General features: G+C 46.8%; 1 protein-coding gene across 1 annotated transcript; it reads left to right on the top strand.

The window, feature by feature from the left end:
• The first annotated feature begins 17,330 nt into the window (after positions 1 to 17,330).
• On the top strand, positions 17,331 to 18,706 carry FOXL2 (forkhead box L2). The gene has a single exon (XM_008492523.2). It carries the CDS (start codon positions 17,464 to 17,466, stop codon positions 18,379 to 18,381), a length of 918 nt encoding a protein of 305 aa, XP_008490745.1. The 5' UTR covers positions 17,331 to 17,463; the 3' UTR covers positions 18,382 to 18,706.
• The last annotated feature ends 1,272 nt before the right edge of the window (positions 18,707 to 19,978 follow it).

Consider the following 19,978-nt stretch of genomic DNA (forward strand, 5'->3'; position numbering starts at 1 on the left):
AAGTCTGTGAGTTGAAGTGCCACCTCCTGAGACATAGCACCAGCAAACTGCTGCCAGGAATCCTGTCCTCCACATTTATACATCACTTGTAAAGACATCTGTGGGGAAAAAAATCAGTCAAGACAAAGGGCTTTGCTGTGAACAGGTTTTATCCCAGCAGAGAGAACCGGCTGGCTGGAGTCTTGGCTTATTCAGAGGTGCCCCTGGGGACTAGAAACTTTTTCTCTATGGTTAGAAAACCTGCATTGCTTAAAATTGTTTAATACTTACTATTCAATTGATTTTAAAGTGGATAATCATCACTGAGCTTTAAATACACAAAGATTGTTGTTGGAGCTACAGATTTTCTTTGTTAATGCTAACATTAAATATTTATTCTGGATAAGGATAATGTAGTAATATGGGGAAACACCTGTGATTGAACTGTTGTGATAAGGATCTCTACTATATACTTCTACTGCCAATATTTTCAAAAACCTCACTGTATTCAATGGTAAATAATTTTAATTGGTTTTCCACTCCTTTTTAATCACAAATTTGGGTGTATTTGATGCATTAATCCTTATAATAAGCTGAAAATCCTGATTCGTGTCTGTGAGGACCTGTACTAAGTTGTTTAAGGAGTTCTGTCTAACAGAAGCCATTTTCTGTATGTGAGGAAATCCAAAACCATGCCCAGATTTAAAATTTGATAAAGCTACAGCACTACACTGTCTCACTTCAATGATTATTACCAACAGGAATTCCTTGCTGTTTGCTTTGACAGCTACTTTTGTGTGGCTGTGATTAGTTTAGATAATATTTTAGTTAAAAATTGCTTATGTTTTTTTTTAAAGATCCTCTTGAGAAGGGAACAGTTTTGAGATATTGATATTTATTAAAAAAAAAAAATACAGCCTTTTCACAGAAGTTGTTATACATCCTCGTCAGCACCTGATCAGACTCTTATCTGTGCAAAACTGCTGCATTTCAGTGAATTATTTCGAGTTTTGATTTTTCTAGAAATAGTAATTTGCTTGTTGCTGGTAAGACCTATGTAAACCCGGACTTTGTAAAGTCAACAGTAAATTTTTATTTGCTTTAGGGCAGCTGAAATTTCTTTGTCAGTGGGAAGAGAAATTTCTCTTTCAGCTTTGTACAAAACCCAGAAGGTACCAAGTGATCTATCAGAGGAGTTTAAAGCAGAGCAAGTGAACTGCAGCCCTAGCTTGATTCATCTGGGTGTGAACGATCTAGAGAAACTGTGTGATTAAAATAAGCTTATTCTTTAGTTTCTGTCCTTATTTGAAAATAAGGAACTACCCACATCCTGAATTGTTTCAGACCTTAAAAAGCAATTGCAGTCCACACAAGGGGTGACATTTCCAAAGTGAGTGCTGCCCAATTCCAGTCCCTGAGCTGCCTACATGCATTTCTAGGCAAGAGCCACGTGCTTTCAAAAAGCTCAAAATCCACTTTTGAAAGTGGATTTGCAGCAGAGCAGATTGAACCTCAAACTCAGGTTAGTGTGAGAGCTTTGTAATTACAGGCATCTCCAGCCTTTTCCTCTCTTGTGCTGTTTTGTGCTGCTACATGAGGAGTGCTTTCTTGCTTCCATTCAAGCCGTTTAACACCTACTGAAAATTGCTTTGTAATGAAGCCCCTTCTTTGGGTAGAAGTACAGTTTTGACAGCAGAGAAATTCAGTGAGTTTCTTTTCCATATTCTGTTAGCTGCACTATAATCACAGGATGTATACAAAGCCTGAAAGGCAGCAAATACTATTTTTGTTATAATATAAGCAACAAATAGTGTTTCCATAATAATTTCTGTTGCATTTTAAGTGGCTTTTTTGATCATGGTAAATGTATTTGAGATAATAGACACATTAGATTCCTGCTTAATCTACAGATGCTTGTTTTATTTTAGTTTGTCTTAATATTACTTTAAAGGCTCCAGTGAAATCTTTCAACAGATTACTGCATATCCAGAAAGAGTGGCACACCTCTTCTGGTGGCTTCCAGCTCTGGTTCTTTTAAAAAATCTTGTCCACATAGAAAGCATGGCTAGTTAAAGGGTGCCTAAAGGGTGTGTATCAAGTCCTTCCAACACCCACTGAACTCTGTAGTAACTGTTATTCCTGTAACTGCTAAGTGCAGGCTCTGGGACAAACATTTGCTATTGTAATTATTCCAGATCTGTGGTGTCTGCATGTCCCTGTTCTCAAATAAGGAGTAGGCAGCTGGAACCTAATATGTAGATGAAATCTAATAATAGCATGGAGGTTCTTTTTCAGTTCACTGAGTTACACTGTAGATGGGCTTTAAGTGGTTAAGTTGTCCTATGAAAGCAGAGGAATGTAATGGCAACAGAGTATCAGTAACAGGTTGGCTGCCTTTTCCTATCCTTGTTTCTAAGGAGCATTGAAGTCCAGGTTATTACTTTTTAGTAACATTTTTGTTGTTGTAAAGAAATAAACAATGAATTTAGAATCTCGCAGGCAAAATGAGCATCTTGTTCTCGAGGCTTTTTCTCTTTGAGTAGAGGGGCTAATCTTATTCTTGGTCAAATTATGGCCAGGTCCGTAGGGAGGAAGGACAATAAGAGTGTTCGCACAGCTCTTGAGATAGCAGTAGCAGCAAATGTGGGGTATTGCATCTTCATTCTGCAAGTGGGAAATAAACTGGGTTAGGGAGTAACATCTATATTGGAGTGTTCTCTAGGTGTCATTTATATAATCCAGTATGGGTAACAGTTCCACAGAAAGGAACGTAAAGTTTAAATCAGTCACTTTTGTGGCCTCATCCAGAGGTGGGATCTGCTCTTGCTTTGATTACATTTCCATCCAAAAGGAGCCATGAGGACTGCAGCAGTATTGCAGTCCTGTTCCAGAGAAACCACCTGGCAACTGTGTTCTGCAAAGCTGTCTTGCTGCCTGTCACACTGGTGGTGTGTGTCTGCATTTGCAGCTTATGACTATTAGCACAAGCAAGTGTGGCAAATGCTGAAGTCTGAACAAATAATTCAACCTTTTCAGCTTGCAATATTTCACAGTGAGCTGAGGGTTTCCCTGTTAACACGATGCACTACAAGCTACCTGAACTTTGAAGCTAGCTAACAAGCAGCATGCCTTAATCAACACAAAATATTTTTAATCAGCAACTGAGAAAAGAAGCAACAGGATATTTACTTATGTAGCAAATTAAAATTCCAGCCACAACAAAAAAGTATTATAGTAGAGAATTTAGTATGATTCAGTAACTGTCAAAAGATCCCTACCAAGAGGCCTGTTTTCCTACACAACTTGTTACAGACAGACAGGAGGATGTCCCTATCATGGTTAGCACCAGGTAGTAACACACACATTTGCACCTGCTTTTTGTCTTGACTCTTGCAGGCAGAGCTGCCTTAAGCATGGGCAGGAGAGGGGGCTCATGGATGGGGCTGCAGGACAGGCTGGGTGACTTTATTTTCATTATTTCTATCTGTTTCTTTGAGTGATGACATTCAGCTTTACTTAAACTACTGAAAAGCCTGGACTACCTGCACAGAAAACTTGCACATTTTCAAAGCTTTCTTTCATTAAATCACCTGGGAACATTTCCTATTAAACATTTTCTTTGTGTACTTTAAAAATTATTAATTTACTCAGCCAAACTCCTTCTCCTGTGTTCCCTTGCACACATTTGCATAAGAAGGCTTAAAAAAAAACCCAACCAATTAAGTGAAGATGTGAATGTAAAACAAATTACTTTAACAGCATTAAAATGCTGTGTAGGAATTCTTTTTAGAATCTGATACTCTAAACTGCCTTTAACTTAGTTAACTTGAAAGCCCCTTGATTGTGATTGAGGACTGAGGCCAATCAATTAATCCACTTTAAACATTAATTCGGTATCATTTACTGTGTGTGTCTGAGGAGTACAGGCTGCAGAAACGGAAGCTAATACAGATTGTCCTTTCTTTCAAAGGACTTTGGTTCCCATCTAGGTCTGGTAACAAGTAGCTATATGTGAAAAGAGCTCAGTACTTTGCATATTTTATTTTTTTAGGATTTGTTTCTTAGAGTCACAGTGGTATCACCTGAGTGCTGAGAACTCCTTAAAATATGTATTTGCCAATCTGTGCATGCTCTGTTCTTTAAAATCTAGTCCCAAACTCAAGCTTCTGCAATGGCTGTGTTGTTGAACAGCTGTGTTTGTTACTGTCCTCTAATATAGTACCAGTATCCTCTTCATCAGATTTTCATTAAGCATTTCACTAAGAAAATTAAAGTTCATTAGATATGTTCATGTCAGCTTCCTCAGCTAGTTCTGAGTCTTTTTTAATATAATGCAGTGGAATTTAGAGAAATACTGTGAGCTTTGTAGTAAATCTTCAAGGGAAAATTCTGTTGGCAGAATGTAAGGCACACACTGATCATCAGTGTTAGATGCTGCTTTGGTATAATCTGTGCTGCCCTCAACAATATATAGGACATAGGGTTTGTGATCATGGGGTTTGTGATCATATACACTGTAAGGTGTGCACAGTTTCTTCTCCAGTGACTACTTTGAGCCTTTGAAATTCTAATTTATCCTTTTCTAATATAAAATGATAGAATGTAATAGCATTGCAGTTAAAAAAAAAAAAAATCCAACTTGAATTTATACCAAGTATTTAATGGCAAAATCACAATTTTTTATTCCACTTAGCCATTTGGCAGTGGGAAGGCCCTACTGTGTTCTTTCTTTGAAGTCTGAAAAAAATCTGGCCTAGGTTCATTATTTGGGGAAAAGCGATTTGCCTTGTGTAACAATTATTCTCCTAATGCCACGGGACACTCAGAGTGCGTCGTGTTTTTCCTGACAAAAACATTTAGCTCATCTTTGTTTCTAGACCAATGGCTACTCAGATGAGACTTGTAGAATTTGGAAAGAAAAGGAAAGCACCTTCCAGTTAGGGATTGTCTTCTCATTTTCCCTGCTGATTTTCCAAAAGATTTTGCTTTGTGTAATGCATTATAATTATATGACAGGAGAACAGTGGAGAATATGGCATAGCATTTCCCATAGGTTTCCTTTCTGAGATAAGAAAGATAAACACTCTGCTTCACTTCTCCGAGAAGGACAACAAAAAACAAAAAACCTTCTGCAGTTTCCTGCGAGGCAGTTGGATGTCAGCTGCCTTCTGGAGCTGAGGCTTTCCACTGCCAGACAATGCTGTGTGTCATGCAGGGAAGCTGGGCGTACAAAGTGAGGAAGCCCCCTGCACTGAGGTGTGTGTCCTTGGCTTCCTGAGAATGTGCCTTATCACCCAAGGGTCCCCACGCACTCCCGCAGCTTTATCTGTGCAGCTCCAGTGGGGGGGGTGACAGAGCAGCTGTTTATTTTTCCAGGGTGCTCTGTGTTCTGGGGGAAGCAAGGGAGGCCTTGCAGTGGATCTCTCTTTTGTTCCCAAGTTGCCGCAGCTTCAAAACGCGACCAGGAGGAGCGGGACCGAGGTCTGGTTTAGGGAATGTGTCGCTTGACTCAAAATGCCCCACCTCTGTTTCAGCTGTGACAGCCGGGCCAGGGAAATATTTTGTTTACAGTGGCTTTGCTAAAGCAGGGAGAGGATCTCTGGTTACAGAATGAAACGGGCAGCAGTGATGCTTTCAGTTTGCTCCACTCTCTACTGCATTTCTACAGTCTGAACTGTGCAAAAGATACCCAGGCATCACTGTGCAATACCAGCTGGGAAGCATGTGCTATGGTTTCCAAGAAGCTGGGGTAGGTGGGAGATTCAAAAGCTTTAGAAGGGTTCAGCAGGAGAAGCTGAAAAATTGCAGTCAGGTTCCCAGTGTCAGTGGCTAACAAGAGAGTGCCAAACATGGAGGGGTGACCTCCTTGAGAGCTACAGAGCTTTGCAGCCCCCTGCATTTTTGCTTTCCTGTTTAACTTTCTCATTTGTAACTTTTTTATTATTCTCAAACCAAGTTTTGTAATGCACTGACATCTGCTGTGTGTTTGACTAATGCAGCCACTGAAGAACTGAAATAAGCCTTGCAGCCTATGCATAGCAGGACTTGAGGAAACAAATTTAAGAAAAGGGGGAAGGAAAGTGAGAGAACCTGTTAGCTTATTATTGTTGTTATAACATGGTAGGAGGGAACAAGCCATCCTGCCCTGAAGAATCTTATAATAGATTTATTGAAAGAAATGGCAAAAGTAAGCTAATTTCAGCTGTACAAGCAGCAATTATATTGACTGTAGTTACCACCATTTAGAAAAAGCTGCCTTAGCTCAAATTTTTCTGGTTTTGGTCTGATCAGGGTTGTGGTGAGATGAGATGACCCTGATGTGATGGGCATATCATCCTGGTAAATAGCTTTTCTGCTAATGTTCATAAATACTGAAACTGAGGTGGAAATGGTGTAGCTGAACAGCCTCACTGTGCACAATGAGCACTGTACCATGTGCAGCTGTCCTGTAAGATGGGACCACCCTTTAACCCACCAGCAAATAACTGAAGGTGCTATGGCAGGAGCTGATGCACAATAACATCACCTTTAAATAGACCAGACTGTAAAAAAGGTTTTTGCGTTTAGATAGCAGCAAAACTTACTGATAGTCTAAAGTTTCCCTGAATCTTTTTATCTGGGGACTGATTTCTGGCTGGGGTATGAGAGCACAGAGGTGCTCCATGGCAGTGAGACAGTCACATCGGCACTGCTATGGGCTGAAGGTAAAGCCACCTGTGCATTGCTCAGACCCAAATCCCAGCCTGTGCTCCTGCCCAGGATACATTTCAGGTGGTCATTTTAGAGGCCAGCAGCAGTTTTAATCAGAAATCTTTTGTCAAAACAGCTTCAAATGGGAAACTGTCCTTTACTCAATGGACTATTTTGACAGTTTTGCTGTTTGTAAAAAATTGATGGTATTCTTTCTATGATTCTAATGGAAAACTGAAGCCAAGTTGAAATTTTTATGTTGTTCAGCTGAAAATAATTGTTTATAAACACACACTTTAAAAAAACCACACAAACCAAAAAACAAATAAATGAAAAATGTGTTTTACTGGCTTCAGGAAAGAATCTCTTCTACAACAAAGACTGAAAATCTAGCAGCCTCTCTGGAAAGGGGCAATACTCCTGACAAATGGTTCCTCAAAATAAAGACTTACAGCAGCTCTGTGTATCCATGAGTTATGGGTCTGTCCCTCACATCCCTCACATCTATAGGTAATGTTAAGGCAGTAAGTTAAGGTAGTAACTCTGAGGTCAGCAACATTCTGTGCATAGACACTTGGGCAAGAAAAGATAGATGGATAGATAGACAGATAGATAAAAACAAACAAAAAAAGATACCTTTTTTTTTTTTTCAAATCTGTCTGTAAAAATATGTTTTGTAAATGTATAGTTCACTAGAAAAACTAGACTTCCGACGTGACATAAGCTGTAAGTTCTTTTGATAATACCCAGCAAAGGTGTAGAATGTCTGCAAGGCCATTACAGTGCTGGATTAGCACCCCACCCAACAGAAAGAACTGAAACAGAAAAGTGCCTTTTCATTTGAAGAATCTTAAACAGTAGGGGAAGTCCAGCTCCCCTTCAGATCAAGAGGGAAATTCCTTTTTAGGTTCAAAAGAACCAAAATTTAGCTTTGCATTATTCTGGCAGCCTGTTTAAAAGCCCTGGTGTTTCTATTACTTTGCAGTCTTCCCACAAGCAGAGAGAAGAGCTACTGATCTTTACATCTTTATACAGAGCATTCATCTTTAATGCCTCACATCAGTTTTACAGGTCAGTTGAGGGTTTGTGCTGGAGTGGTACCCAGGGACATTTTTTTGGAGAGCACATGGCACCTTTTTTTTTTATTCAATAGGAGCAATGCCTTCCTTGAAAATCTGTGCTGAAGTACCCTTCATTCATTGTTTTTAATGCCTCTTATAGTCAAGCTCTAAACTGATATGTCTGACATTATCAACCATGATCAGTATTTAAACATGTGAGTCCTAGGTACATTTAGAGATACTGTGTATTGCACAATTCTGAGAAACCACATGTACAAAATGAAACATTAGGTGACTAGTGGAGGATCCAATAGTGAGTCAAACTCTGTTTTATGCCCTCCAGCAATTGCACTGTTTGTAAAATACTTTAAGTGCCCCAAGTGTGACATGATGCTTAAATTCTGTATGTTATTCCAATCATAACATCAACTAATAGAGACTCCTGCTTAAAGAAGAATTGTAACTGGTGATGAATTAACTTATCAGGTGAAGCTGAGCTCAGTAAAATGTAAGCCATATATAGGGCTGTATTTGTTCCTTGCTAAGCACTGCAAATTTTCAGAGCTGCTCTCTGTAAGGAAGTGAAGATACACAACGCAATAAAAGCTAACAAATCAGTCAAAGCAAAAATCTTTTAAAAAATAAAATAAAATAAAATAAAATAAAATAAAATAAAATAAAATAAAATAAAGAAGAAAGACAAGAAACAGCCAAACCCCTTAATTTCCTTTGCTATTAAATTGTCAGATAAAATTGAGGCTAAACAAAAAACAACCAAAAAAAACACAACCAGCCTTTCACCCTGCCCATTAAAAAATAACCTCAGGAGAAGAACAAATTTTGCTTTTTTTAACTATCACTTCAAATATCTGCTGAAGACTTTAGCATACATTCAGTGCAATGCACACTTCCATATTTAATGGCATGACAAAAGCCAGGTCAAACGTAAAGCCATTGAGCAGAAATGGCTCGATACAGTGTTCAGTCATATGGCACACTGGCTAGTAGCCTTCCTATGCAAATAATATTATGTCCTTCATATAAGACACCTATGGCACCAGCAAGGTGAAGGTGGATGATATAGAGCTAATTAAGTACATAATGGATCAAAGAAAAAGTGGGAGAGAGTTGTCTTTTACAAATAGTCGCATCTTGTCAGCTAACATCAGTGATTCTGCAGGCACCATGGTGATTCTTACAAGCCTCAAAGGGTTTTATCCCCCATCACCCTGTGCTTTTTGCCAGAGTTCTGCAGGAACTGCTCTGGCAGAGGCTTCCAGGAGATGGGATGAATCTTTGAAATTTATGGCATTCTTCACCCTTCCCCTTTCCAATCAGCATCATTTCTGTGGGCTGTGATGGCCACAGCCCTGAATCCCACCATGGAGAAGATGTTGGTGTGTCCTGACCTCCACTCAGAGCTGTTGCTTTCTGACCAGGTTGTTCTGGATGGCTCTCACAGCACTTTGACTTGAGCCCTGGGGTCATAGAGTGGAATTATTTGTGCCTAGCATAGCTTGGACTCCTCTGTGTGACTTAACTGCTTCCAACAGCTATTCTTATAATGGGTGTATCTCTTTTATTTGTTGTGAGGGATAGCTACAAAATGGACCAAAAAAATAAAACAAGTTAAAATGAAATTAAATGTAAGTAAACAAACTGTAATAAAATGAAAAGGCTGAACTTTCATCTATATCTCAACTGGATTTGAACCAACCCCCTTCTAAGAGTCTAAGAAGGTTTGGTTAGTTATTTTTATGTTTGGTCTGCTCTGCATTTCCTTGCTCTCATTGCAAACAAGACCAGAAATGCTGGAAAATTGTGAGCAAGTCTGTTATGCTGTTTCTGGTCAGGTCAAAAGTGGGACAGGCTGGAAATGTCATGCAGACTCCCATGTTTGGTAGATTTCCAGTTCAGGTTTGCATACACAGAAGGCTGGAATAAGATGGAGATAAACAAAGACCTCAGGGTATTTGTACAGACAAAAATCAACTTCCAGATTTTAGGTGGCTGTGCTCAAACTGAAATATTCAGCTTCTTCAATGTTTCTATTCTTGCTGTGAAGGGAAATCTAATGTTTTGGGATTTCATTGTGCTTCAAAGCACACTGGTTAGCTGGGACAATGCAGGAGCTTAAAAGGTGTCTGAGAGTCAAATCTGCCTTCCACTGGCACCACAACCTGTGTTTCCAATGAGTGCAAGCTTTCAAGTTATGCATTTTAGTTTTGGGGGGACTATATGCAATCTGAAGTTGACTTTGGCTAAAGCTTAGCTCTTTTCCTCCAAAAGGAAGAAAATCAGTTCCATCACATCACTTTTTACGTTTTTCTCTGGAGATTGCCTGTAGTCTGATCCAAGAAAACAGATTTGTTCTCAGATCAAACCTAGTTATATAATTTGCAATCTTACAATCTTTTCAGAAACATAGTAGTTACATTTAAAGAGAAACAAACTTGTGCTTCTCATTGTTTAAAGTGCAGTATGTGCTCAGAAGAGACACAGCTAGAGTTGGGGGGGATTTGTCAAGTGCACCAGTTCCACTTGGGGAGCTTAAAAAACAGTCTTTATTGTTCCAGTCCATGAAGACTCTTTGTACATCAGTGGGGCAATGCCACATATTCTTCCTGAGCATGGGCTGCATCTAACACTTCTAGTTTTTAAGAGGAGGTGGATACTCTGTAGGGACACGGTAGTCCTCTCCAGCCTTGACTCTGCCCTCTGGAGCTGGCAGGGTGTTCTCTAGGTCTTCCACCCAGGGCTTCTGCTCAATAAGCAGATGGGGGAGAAGCTTGTGTGTATGTGCAGTTATTCACAAATTGTTTATATAGGTGATATGTACATAAACTCCAGATATGGACAGTCTATTTTAAAACAAAAGCATCCTGTTCTTGGCTTACCTAGCCCCTTCTACAAGTTCTCGAAGACCTTGAGACTTGACTACTTAGCTTTAGCCAAGTGCAACTGCTTCTAGTTGCTCAGAAATGGAAAACGAGCATGAATTTCAGTGTCATAATGCAGATATCAAACTCTGAGTATACAACTGTACAAGGATTTTACAGTATATTGCTGTATCTGTGCAGCTTTGTTCCCAGGGTAGCACCTCCCCTGCAGAAAGTGGCCAGAGAGCACTGAACATGCCCTGCACAAATTCTCAAGAAACGGCTAAAGACAAAACTTGAATTCACAGTACACAGATGACTGAGTAAGTCACCATGAGCTACTCACGCACCCTAAGAACTGACAGAGCTGCAAACATGTGCAAGCATGTCCCCATCTGGCCAGGTCTGTTGTAAGAATTACACTCCCCAGCATGAGATTGAGCATGAGTGTCCACAAAACTTCCACAGCAAGGTACACCCAGTGTGGACATGGCCAAGCAAGCATCTACTGCTTGAGCTTAATGAAGCCACAAGCCTGTTGTACAGGATCTCCATATTAAAATATCTCTACTAGTATAACGGTCTGGCTAAAAGGGCTTTTGATGGTAAAGTTTTATCTATAAGATGAGAACTGCTCTCCTCTCAATCAGTAACACTCCAGTTTTTTTGTTATACTATGTCTCCTAAATTTAGGAGTTTTGACTTGTAATCTGAAAAATTATCTCAAATATTGTTTCCTTAAAGCAGTAACTTCCTACATCCTGTATGAAAACAGACTTGGGTAGATTCTATGAGTTCATAGAGGACTGTGGCTATAGTTTGGGAGCTATGTTCCAGAGAAGTAATAGAAGACAAAAATTTTCTTTCATATTCATATTGGTTGGAAGAATTTTTTGTTTCCCTGCTTGAATCTTTAACAGTGATTTTTTTTTAAAAGCACTAAACAAGGATGCAGATTTTTTTACTACCTAAAAATGATCTGTTAAACGGTGTATCTGTAGCAACAATGGGAGAAGCCTGCTTTGGCTCTGATTTTGTTGTACAATGCTATTAATTTGCAACTTCAGGGTGATCTGGACATGAGTGGACTTGTATGGTTTGAGGGTTTTGTTCCTTTTTTTTTTTCCCCACCCATGCTTTGTAGAAAAATAAGCACCAATTCCAAAGTGCTAGAAAGAGCAGCTTGCTTTGGAAGTTGTCAGGCTCTCATACAAACGATCTTTCCTTCGAGCTTCCTAAACAGACATAATTTCTACTCTGTCTAAAAAGAAGAGGCTGGCTTGTTTGTTTTTATTTGCAGCATTCAGCAGCATTGCTGTAGGCCACTAACTGCAGGATGGCAGTAACACAGGATTATCCTGCAGAGCCGTAACTAGTGAATCCATAACAGCCAACCTGAACTCTGCTGCGGGGCTGCCATTCAATACCACAAGAAACTGTTTGCATTTCATCATGTAACTGGTTGTGTGAATTCAAGAACCTTCCTTGGATCAGGCTGTGTTTTTAGATGAAAGAGAGGAACTACCAAATGGTAGGGTGAAATATATAGTTTGTTTTTTTGTAGGCCTGTCCTTTAAGCATAAACAAATACACTGTAGTGAAGACTCTGGCTCAGGCTACAGAAAAGAAACTGAGTAGAGAAGAAATAGGAAGCAGGAGTGGAAGCGAGGAAAAGGCTGGGGCTACCTTGTCTCGTCAGAGAGATTTCTTTCATATTGAGGCAATAGGAACAGGCTCAAAATGAAATGGGACAGTAAAAAGTGTTCTCATAGTGTCAGCTGAAGAGAGAAATCTACTCTCTGGGTCCGAAAACTTTTCCATCTAAAATTTCCATTGGAGTGGGTATAGAATTGAGCCCATTTGTGACTTTTCCCTCAGGTCCTGTTAGATGGACCTTTATTCAATGTGATTTCAGTCCAGATCATAATAAAGTTGCTCTGTTCCTCATGAAGCTCACATTATGGATGTACAGCCATCATGGTCTATGGACTGCTTAGTTTTTCCTGTAAAAACAGAAATCCTTGTACAGCTGGGAGCTTGTAAAAACAAGCCTGAAGCTACCAGAATTTTTAGCTTTACAGTAGAAATGAGAAACTAAATTCTTCACTGCAAAACATATACGCACCTATGTATGCCCGAAGTTTTGACAATGAGTTATTCATGCAGAAGAAGACACTTTCCAGGTGAATATTTCCTTGTTTTGCCATCATATGCCAAGTAATGTAATTCAAGGGCGTTTATTAAATGTTCAGGACTGTGCTGCCGCGGATCCGGAATAGATGGGAAAGAGGATTGTGTGTGTTTGTGGTGTCCCTAGATGAATGAGGTGATCTGCAGCCCAAGCCAGAGACAAGGTTCGGAAAACGAAAGATTTTTCAAACCGGAGTTTAGGGTCTGAAAGCAGCCACACTCATGCAATTTTGTCTCGCATAATAGTTGCACTAAGGCTGCAAAGGTTGTTATTCGTGGTAAGTCGGTGCTGTGCTAATCGTGCTGATCGAGGATCTGCCTTCAGGTGTCGTTTGGAAAGGGGGTGAAACGGGGCCGGGAAAGGAAGGGGGGGCGGCCTGCCTGGCTAGGGAGAGGGGTACCGCGGGTACCTCCGCGCTGCGCACCCCACAGGAACACGGTTCCCGTGCATAGGTAACGTAGGGAAACGCCTGAGTCTTTCCAGCCCTTAACAGATTAAATCTGGTGCTTTTTCATTGAGGTCAGAATATTTTTATTTATTACAGTACATTTTGTTAATTCTCACGAGCGCCGGGATGCAGGACAGATATGCCGGGTTTACGAGTAACCTTGTTCTCCTGTTTGTTACGGGAATAAATACTCCACGATCTAAAAGAGTAGTAATATTGGCGGGGTGGGAGAAAACGGAAGAAACTCGAAATACTTGAAACCGTAGCAGGGTGACTACTCTGTTCCCCCTGCTTTGGTGGCTGTGCCGAAGAAGGGAAAAGCGCTGGGGGTACCGAGGGTGCCCCCGCCCTTCCCGGCGCCGAGAGCCGTGCGCGGTTCCTGGGGCCCCGCTTTACCGCGGTTCGCGCTCGTCGGCGAAACGGGGCACGGAACAAGAGCGCCTGGATCCGCTTCTAGATCTGTGTCCGCGACGTTTCTACGCGAGTCAAATGAATGCGAATTAATGTAGTTACCGCCGCGGCGTGCTGAGGGACAGAGAGGTCCCGAAAGGTGGTTCCTTACTCTGCACCCCAGCACTGGCCATATCATGGCCCCCAGAGAGGGACAAAGGGGCTGCGTCGCTTGTCCCCGTCCGGATCTCGGAGCGGGAGGAGGGAGCCCTGCGCCAGTGTCTGCAGGCGGCGGCTTGGCTGCGCGGGCCGGGCGGGAGCGGGGAGCTCCGAGCCAGAGGCGTCCTAACGCTCCCCGCCAGAAACACGTTTTCCCTCCAAGAGAAAAAAAATCTCGTTTGGCTGAGGAAGCCTGCCACATATTCAAACAAACCGAACCCAGACCTTCCAGGTAGAAATCGTCCCTGCTGCCCGCTCTGGGGTGAGTAAAGAAAAAAAACCAAAACAAATTAAACAACACTCGGGCTATTCGAGCCTTATCAGCACTGAAGCTGGAGGCACGGTGTTCGTGGGAAGCCTTGTCCGCTATGCTGGGGTACGGCGTGGGGGCAGCGCCCTGCCTCGTGTCCCCACGGCGCTCCCCGGTGGCCTCGGCGGAGACCCCCGCCACTTGTGCCTCGCTCCGCACGGCGGTTCCAGCCGCGCGTACGGGCTCAGCCACTTCCTAGTCGGAATCCCGGACTTGGGGCCGCAGCGGAGGGTTCCACGCTCCGTTTGGCAAGGATGACCCGGTCCAGCTTGGTACCGGAGAATCAGGGCTCCCTCCCGGGACGCTTCTTAGCGGGGTTGCTCGGCTGGGGCTGAGTCCCGCCGAGTCCCGCTCTGCCCTCCTCCTCCTCCCCCGATTCTCTATACCTGGAACAGGGCTCTTCTGACCTCGTTTGAGGTTGAGCCCGTTCCTCACCGCCCCTCAGCGTCCCGCGGTGGAATCTGCCCCTCGCTACAGCGGGCCAGAGGCCCGGCAACGGTGCCATGATCCGCCGACCCCCCGAGGTAGGCTTCAGGCCCAGTCCGGGAGCACCTTTGCAGGCTCCTTCTGCACTCGCTCTCTCCGGGTTTGTTAGACTCCTGCCCGGCCCCGGGAACGGTACGGACGCACAGCCACAGTCGGGCCGGGCCGCTCCCCGGGGTCGCGGCAGGATCCTCCACTCCTTCACCGGGAAGGGCTCCCCCACCCCTCTACTCGCTGACCGTCCCTGTTACTTGCATTCCCCTCGCTGTGACATTGCTGTGAGTGCCGGCGAGACCTTAGCTTTCCTCTAACCTTCAGCTGTAGTGGAGGGCTCATACGTTTTCAAGTGGTTCTTTAATGTCCCAAGAAGGGCTTAATTAGCAGCGAGGAGAGGGAAGAGCCCGACGGTGCCTGTCTGCCCTTGTGTCACACGGTCAAGAAGACGCACGCGGGGCTGCGCGCTCACCTTTGCCGCTTCTCGGCCCGACCGCTGCTCCCAGAGCTGAGCTGAGCTTCTGCCCTGATGTTCATCCTAAATCCCCGTTGGTGGGGCTGTCAAAAACCCCCAAACAAGCCCCTCGGATGTCAAATGTCCTCTGTGAGGGAGCGAGCCTTGGTAAAGAGCTGCACGCCCGGCTTAGGAATGAGAAGGCAGGAATCTGCCATTTGGCGGAGGTGATGACACACACAGCAGTGCTGTTACACCTGCACCGGCCCTCGCCGCGGATATGCCTTCGAGTGGGAGCGCCGAGAGCAGCATGGGTGGCCGGCAGAAAGAAGCCGGCCCCGGGCGCGCCGCCTCGCCGGGGCACAGCTGGCTCCGGCTGCCCCACTGCTCCGCTCCGAGTGGGCTGCCGGGGGCCCGCCTGGGAGGAGAGCCCCTGAGGGAGTTCATCCCTCCGCGGTTTCGTTTGTGTGCTTAAGGGGCAGAGTGTGCTGTCTCCGTGGATATGTGTGGAAATACAGAGGCCTTCTTTCTGTAACCGAATTTATGCAGTCCAGGTTTTAGGGTATGCCTTTCTCCGCCGACAAGAGTTAAAGAATTTGTTATATGGCTATAAGGCGAAGGAAGATGTAGAAATGTATTTTAGCCGTTAAATATAATAATATATATAAATGTTGTATTTCTAGATTAAAACACGTTTCTACATCTTCGACTGCCTTTACCCACAAAGAGTCTCTCCCAGGGGGGACAACAGGGACCGGTGTGCTGAGCAGAGGAACCGGAGATCTGTGCAGCGGATGCCGAAGCCCCCGGGCACCCTGACGGGAGAGGCTGGCTGCACCGGGCACTCCGTTCGAGAGCTGCCAAGCCCTCTGGGCTTACGTTTGGTTACGAAAACTGATGTAGCATGTTAAATCCGCTGGGCGGGGAATAATGATGTGCAGCGGTTCACGTTCAAGAAGGGCAGAAACGAGTGTGAGGGCCGTGACCTGCTGGCCCGCGGATCTGCGGCCGCCGAGACGTACGTGGGGCTCCTCCACGGAAGTTGTGCTTAAGTACAGGAGACGAGGCCAGGTCCTTGCGGACAGACCCCCGCAGCGGAGCCGTATCGGCAGCAGCGGGCTGACGGCGGCGCCGGGCCCCGAGGGCTGGGTGGGAACCGCAGTTGGGGAGCGCAGGTGGCCCCGGCCGAGCGGATCTCGATCTGGCTCTGTTGGGTAAGCTCAGGGGAACAAACGGGGCCAGTTCGCCCTGCTCTTGAGGTTCAGGCTGAAGGCGCCGTTAGAAATAAGTGTACGGCATCCTCTGTCCGCCTGCTGGCTTCTTTACCCGCGGTTGGAGCAGCCCCGTGTTAGTGATTGGGACTAGCTGAGACTTCCTTTCTGCTGCTCGAGGAGTCTCTACCTGAAGGCAGGAAATGGGAAGGAGACGAGGAATGTCGAAGCTCCGGGAACCGTGGTGAAATAAGCCGGAACCCTCCAGGGGAACGAGCAGGAAAGCTGCCACTCTGCCGCGGCCCTCGGGGCAGCTTTCAGCCCCGCAGCCGCTCTTGGGTGCCTACGCGTACTTTGCAGGAAGGGAGAAGGAGCGACCCGACACCTCTTGCTCTCTGCCTTCTGCAAGTAAGGGCGGCAAGAACCGACTTGCAAGGAGCAGCAACAACCTCCTGGTGCTCCCTGGGCGCGATCGGTTGGCGGGGCCCGGGGCCAAGACATATAAACGCGACCGCGTGTGCGGCTGGACGTGTGACAGCGCCGGGCCAGGGGCGAGCGTTGCGGCTGCGGGCACACCCCCTTTGCACCCACCGCCTCCAGCGCGGCCCCTGCCCGGCCGGGAGGGGAGCGCAGCGCTGCGGGCCCCGCCGGGCTCCCCGGGCGGGCGGCGGGTCCTCGCTCAACGCCCCCCACACGTCCCGTCCCACCCACCCATCCCCCGCCCCCGGCGGCGCGGCCGAGCTGGGGCGGTTCCGTACCGCTTCGCGGGGCCACGTCGGGCCGCGTATGCGCGGGGCTGAGCGCGGCGCCGTGACTGCGGGGTGAACTCGGCCGTGCCCAGCGGCTCGGCGGCCATAGGGGAGCGGGATCCTGACGAAAGCGGAACTCGGCCGGGCCCATACAAATCAGAAAAGAACCCGGCCGCCGCGGCAGAGGGGAGCGGAGCCCGCGGGGCAGGGACGCCGCCGCCGCGCTGCACGGACCAGCGGCGCCGCGAGAGGTGCCTCCTGATCTCCATCCCGGTCCCGACTTAGACCCCTGCGAGTGCGCGGCGGGACGGCCGCCAGCACAGGACTCGGCGCACTGCGCACCGGGCAGCGCTCCGGATCGCGCGGCGTTGCGCTGCGCTCCCCGGACGGCGGACGCGGGGCACCATGATGAGCAACTACCCGGACGGCGAGGGAGACACGGTCGCACTGCTGGCACATGACACCAGCGGTACCAAGGAGCCAGAGCGGGGCAAAGAGGAACTGAGCACCGACAAGGGCCCCGAGAAGCCAGACCCTTCGCAGAAGCCCCCCTACTCCTACGTGGCCCTCATCGCCATGGCCATACGGGAGAGCGCGGAGAAGAGGCTCACGCTGTCCGGGATCTACCAGTACATCATCAGCAAGTTCCCTTTCTACGAGAAGAACAAGAAGGGCTGGCAGAACAGCATCCGTCACAACCTCAGCCTCAACGAGTGCTTCATCAAGGTGCCCCGGGAGGGCGGCGGCGAGCGCAAGGGCAACTACTGGACCCTGGACCCGGCCTGCGAGGACATGTTCGAGAAGGGCAACTACCGCAGGAGACGAAGGATGAAGCGGCCTTTCCGCCCCCCCCCGACCCACTTCCAGCCCGGCAAGACACTCTTCAGCCCCGACAGCTACGGCTACCTCTCCCCGCCTAAGTACTTGCAGTCCACCTTCATGAACAACTCGTGGCCGCTGGCACAGACGCCCGCGCCTATGCCCTACACCTCCTGCCAGATGTCTGGCGGGAACGTCAGCCCCGTCAATGTGAAAGGACTCTCGGGCCCGGCCTCCTACAGCCCCTACTCGCGGGTGCAGAGCATGGCGCTGCCCAGCATGGTGAACTCCTACAACGGCATGGGCCACCACCACCACCCTCACGCCCACCATCCCCAGCAGCTCAGCCCGGCCAGCCCCGCACCGCCCGCGGCCCCGGCCGCGAACGGAGCAGGTCTCCAGTTCGCCTGCGCCCGCCAGCCCGCCGAGCTGTCTATGATGCACTGTTCCTACTGGGAGCACGACAGCAAACACAGCGCCCTGCACTCCCGCATAGACATCTAGGGAGGCTCCGGCCGGCCGCCGCCGCAGAAATGCCCTTGCCCGGGACCCGCTGTCCCTCTCCGATCTCGCCGCGTTCTCCGCCGCTCTTGTGTGTTTTTCCTCCTTTCTAGCTGCGGACTTTCCTCTTTCCGTGCGCAGACTGTTGCGGTGAGAAAATAGTAGTCGAGCTCCGCATATAGTGTAAGTGTAGGAATCGTCCTACGAGGAAAAGGCGGTGTGTAAGTGTGGGAGCTTCCCCAGCGGGACTGCGCCGGGCCGGCGAGCTCGGATTTACCGTTCGTTTCTCCGTGTGTTTATTTGTTCGTAAGGGAGTTGCAAGAGGGGGGGAGCACGTAATTGAAAATAGGCTGTTTAGCCCTCAAAATTTAGCTTGATTGTAATTTGGCCGTAATATTTTCGGGCTCAGCCTAGGGAGCTTGTAAATAGCAGAGGCATTTCCACGCGGGGCTGTGCGGGGCTGGCGGGGCCTAGACACTGCTGTATGCCCGCGGTGCTTGTCGTTCTCCTCCTCCTCTTCATCTTCTCTTTCTTCTTCCTCGGTCTGCAAAGCACTGCGCTTCTTCTCAGCTGTGGTTTTATGTCAAAATAGTACTTAGGTTGGGACTGCTGTAACAGCAGATGTGCGATATTGCTGGTTATTAGAAACCAACGAACAAAACCCGACAGGATCACTCGTGAAACGTTTCGGCAGTGATAAATATATTTTTTAAAGGAGACAATGTCCTCTGAGGTCTAAAAAAGTAATTTTATACAGGTCTTAAAAGATTTGATGTTATAAAAAAAAAAAAAAAAGACGGTTTCCTATAAATTGGAATACTTTTCCGTGTGCATATTATTATTAATAATGAAAGTTTAAACTATCTTAGGTTTTTTGACCCCAAACCTGGCCCAAAATGGATTTTCCGGTAGGTTCTGCTTTTGAGTGCTCACCCTTCTTAAAAAGTTTTGATCCTTCAATTTTACATAGATTAATGTGAAAAAAAATAGCGTTTCTAATACAGGGGCCAGTTCATAGCGATTTGATAAATGTTTATGTAAGCTGTTAGATGCTGTGGCTTAGTACCATTTTGGGACCAACTTTTATAGAGTGAACTAGCACTTTTATTGTACTTTCTAGCATTTTAAAGTCTCCAATAAAACGCCTTTCCTTCTTTCCACACCGTTTTATTTCACTTCGCTCCTCCGTGCTCGGGATCGAGAAGAGACAGCGCAGAACAGGGCAGGCGCCTTGTGCCGAGGCCGCTCCGCGCTGCCTGGCCGGCTACCGGGGCCGGGCACAGCTCCCAACTCCGCGTACCGGCAGCGGGTTTGCACCGCTCTCCGCAGCCGCGCAAGCCTGCTTCACTGCAGTAAAAACGCGGGCTGTGTTTGAAGGTTGTCTCGGCTCCGTTGAGCGCCGTGGCGGGCCGCACAGCGTCAGGATAAGGCCGGCGGGAAGCGCCTCCCGGCCCCCGGTGCTGTCTCGGCGGCCGACGCGGAGATGCGGAGACCGATTCGTTGGCGGCGCAGGCGGGCGGGCCCGGGAGCGGCTCCGCTCCGGGCGCCGGCAGCCGCCAGCACCTCGCCCGCGGACCCGGCCCTCCGGGGCGCCCGGAGG

This window comes from Calypte anna, chromosome 9, assembly GCF_003957555.1.
Source record: "Calypte anna isolate BGI_N300 chromosome 9, bCalAnn1_v1.p, whole genome shotgun sequence".
In the NCBI taxonomy this organism is placed as follows: domain Eukaryota; kingdom Metazoa; phylum Chordata; class Aves; order Apodiformes; family Trochilidae; genus Calypte; species Calypte anna.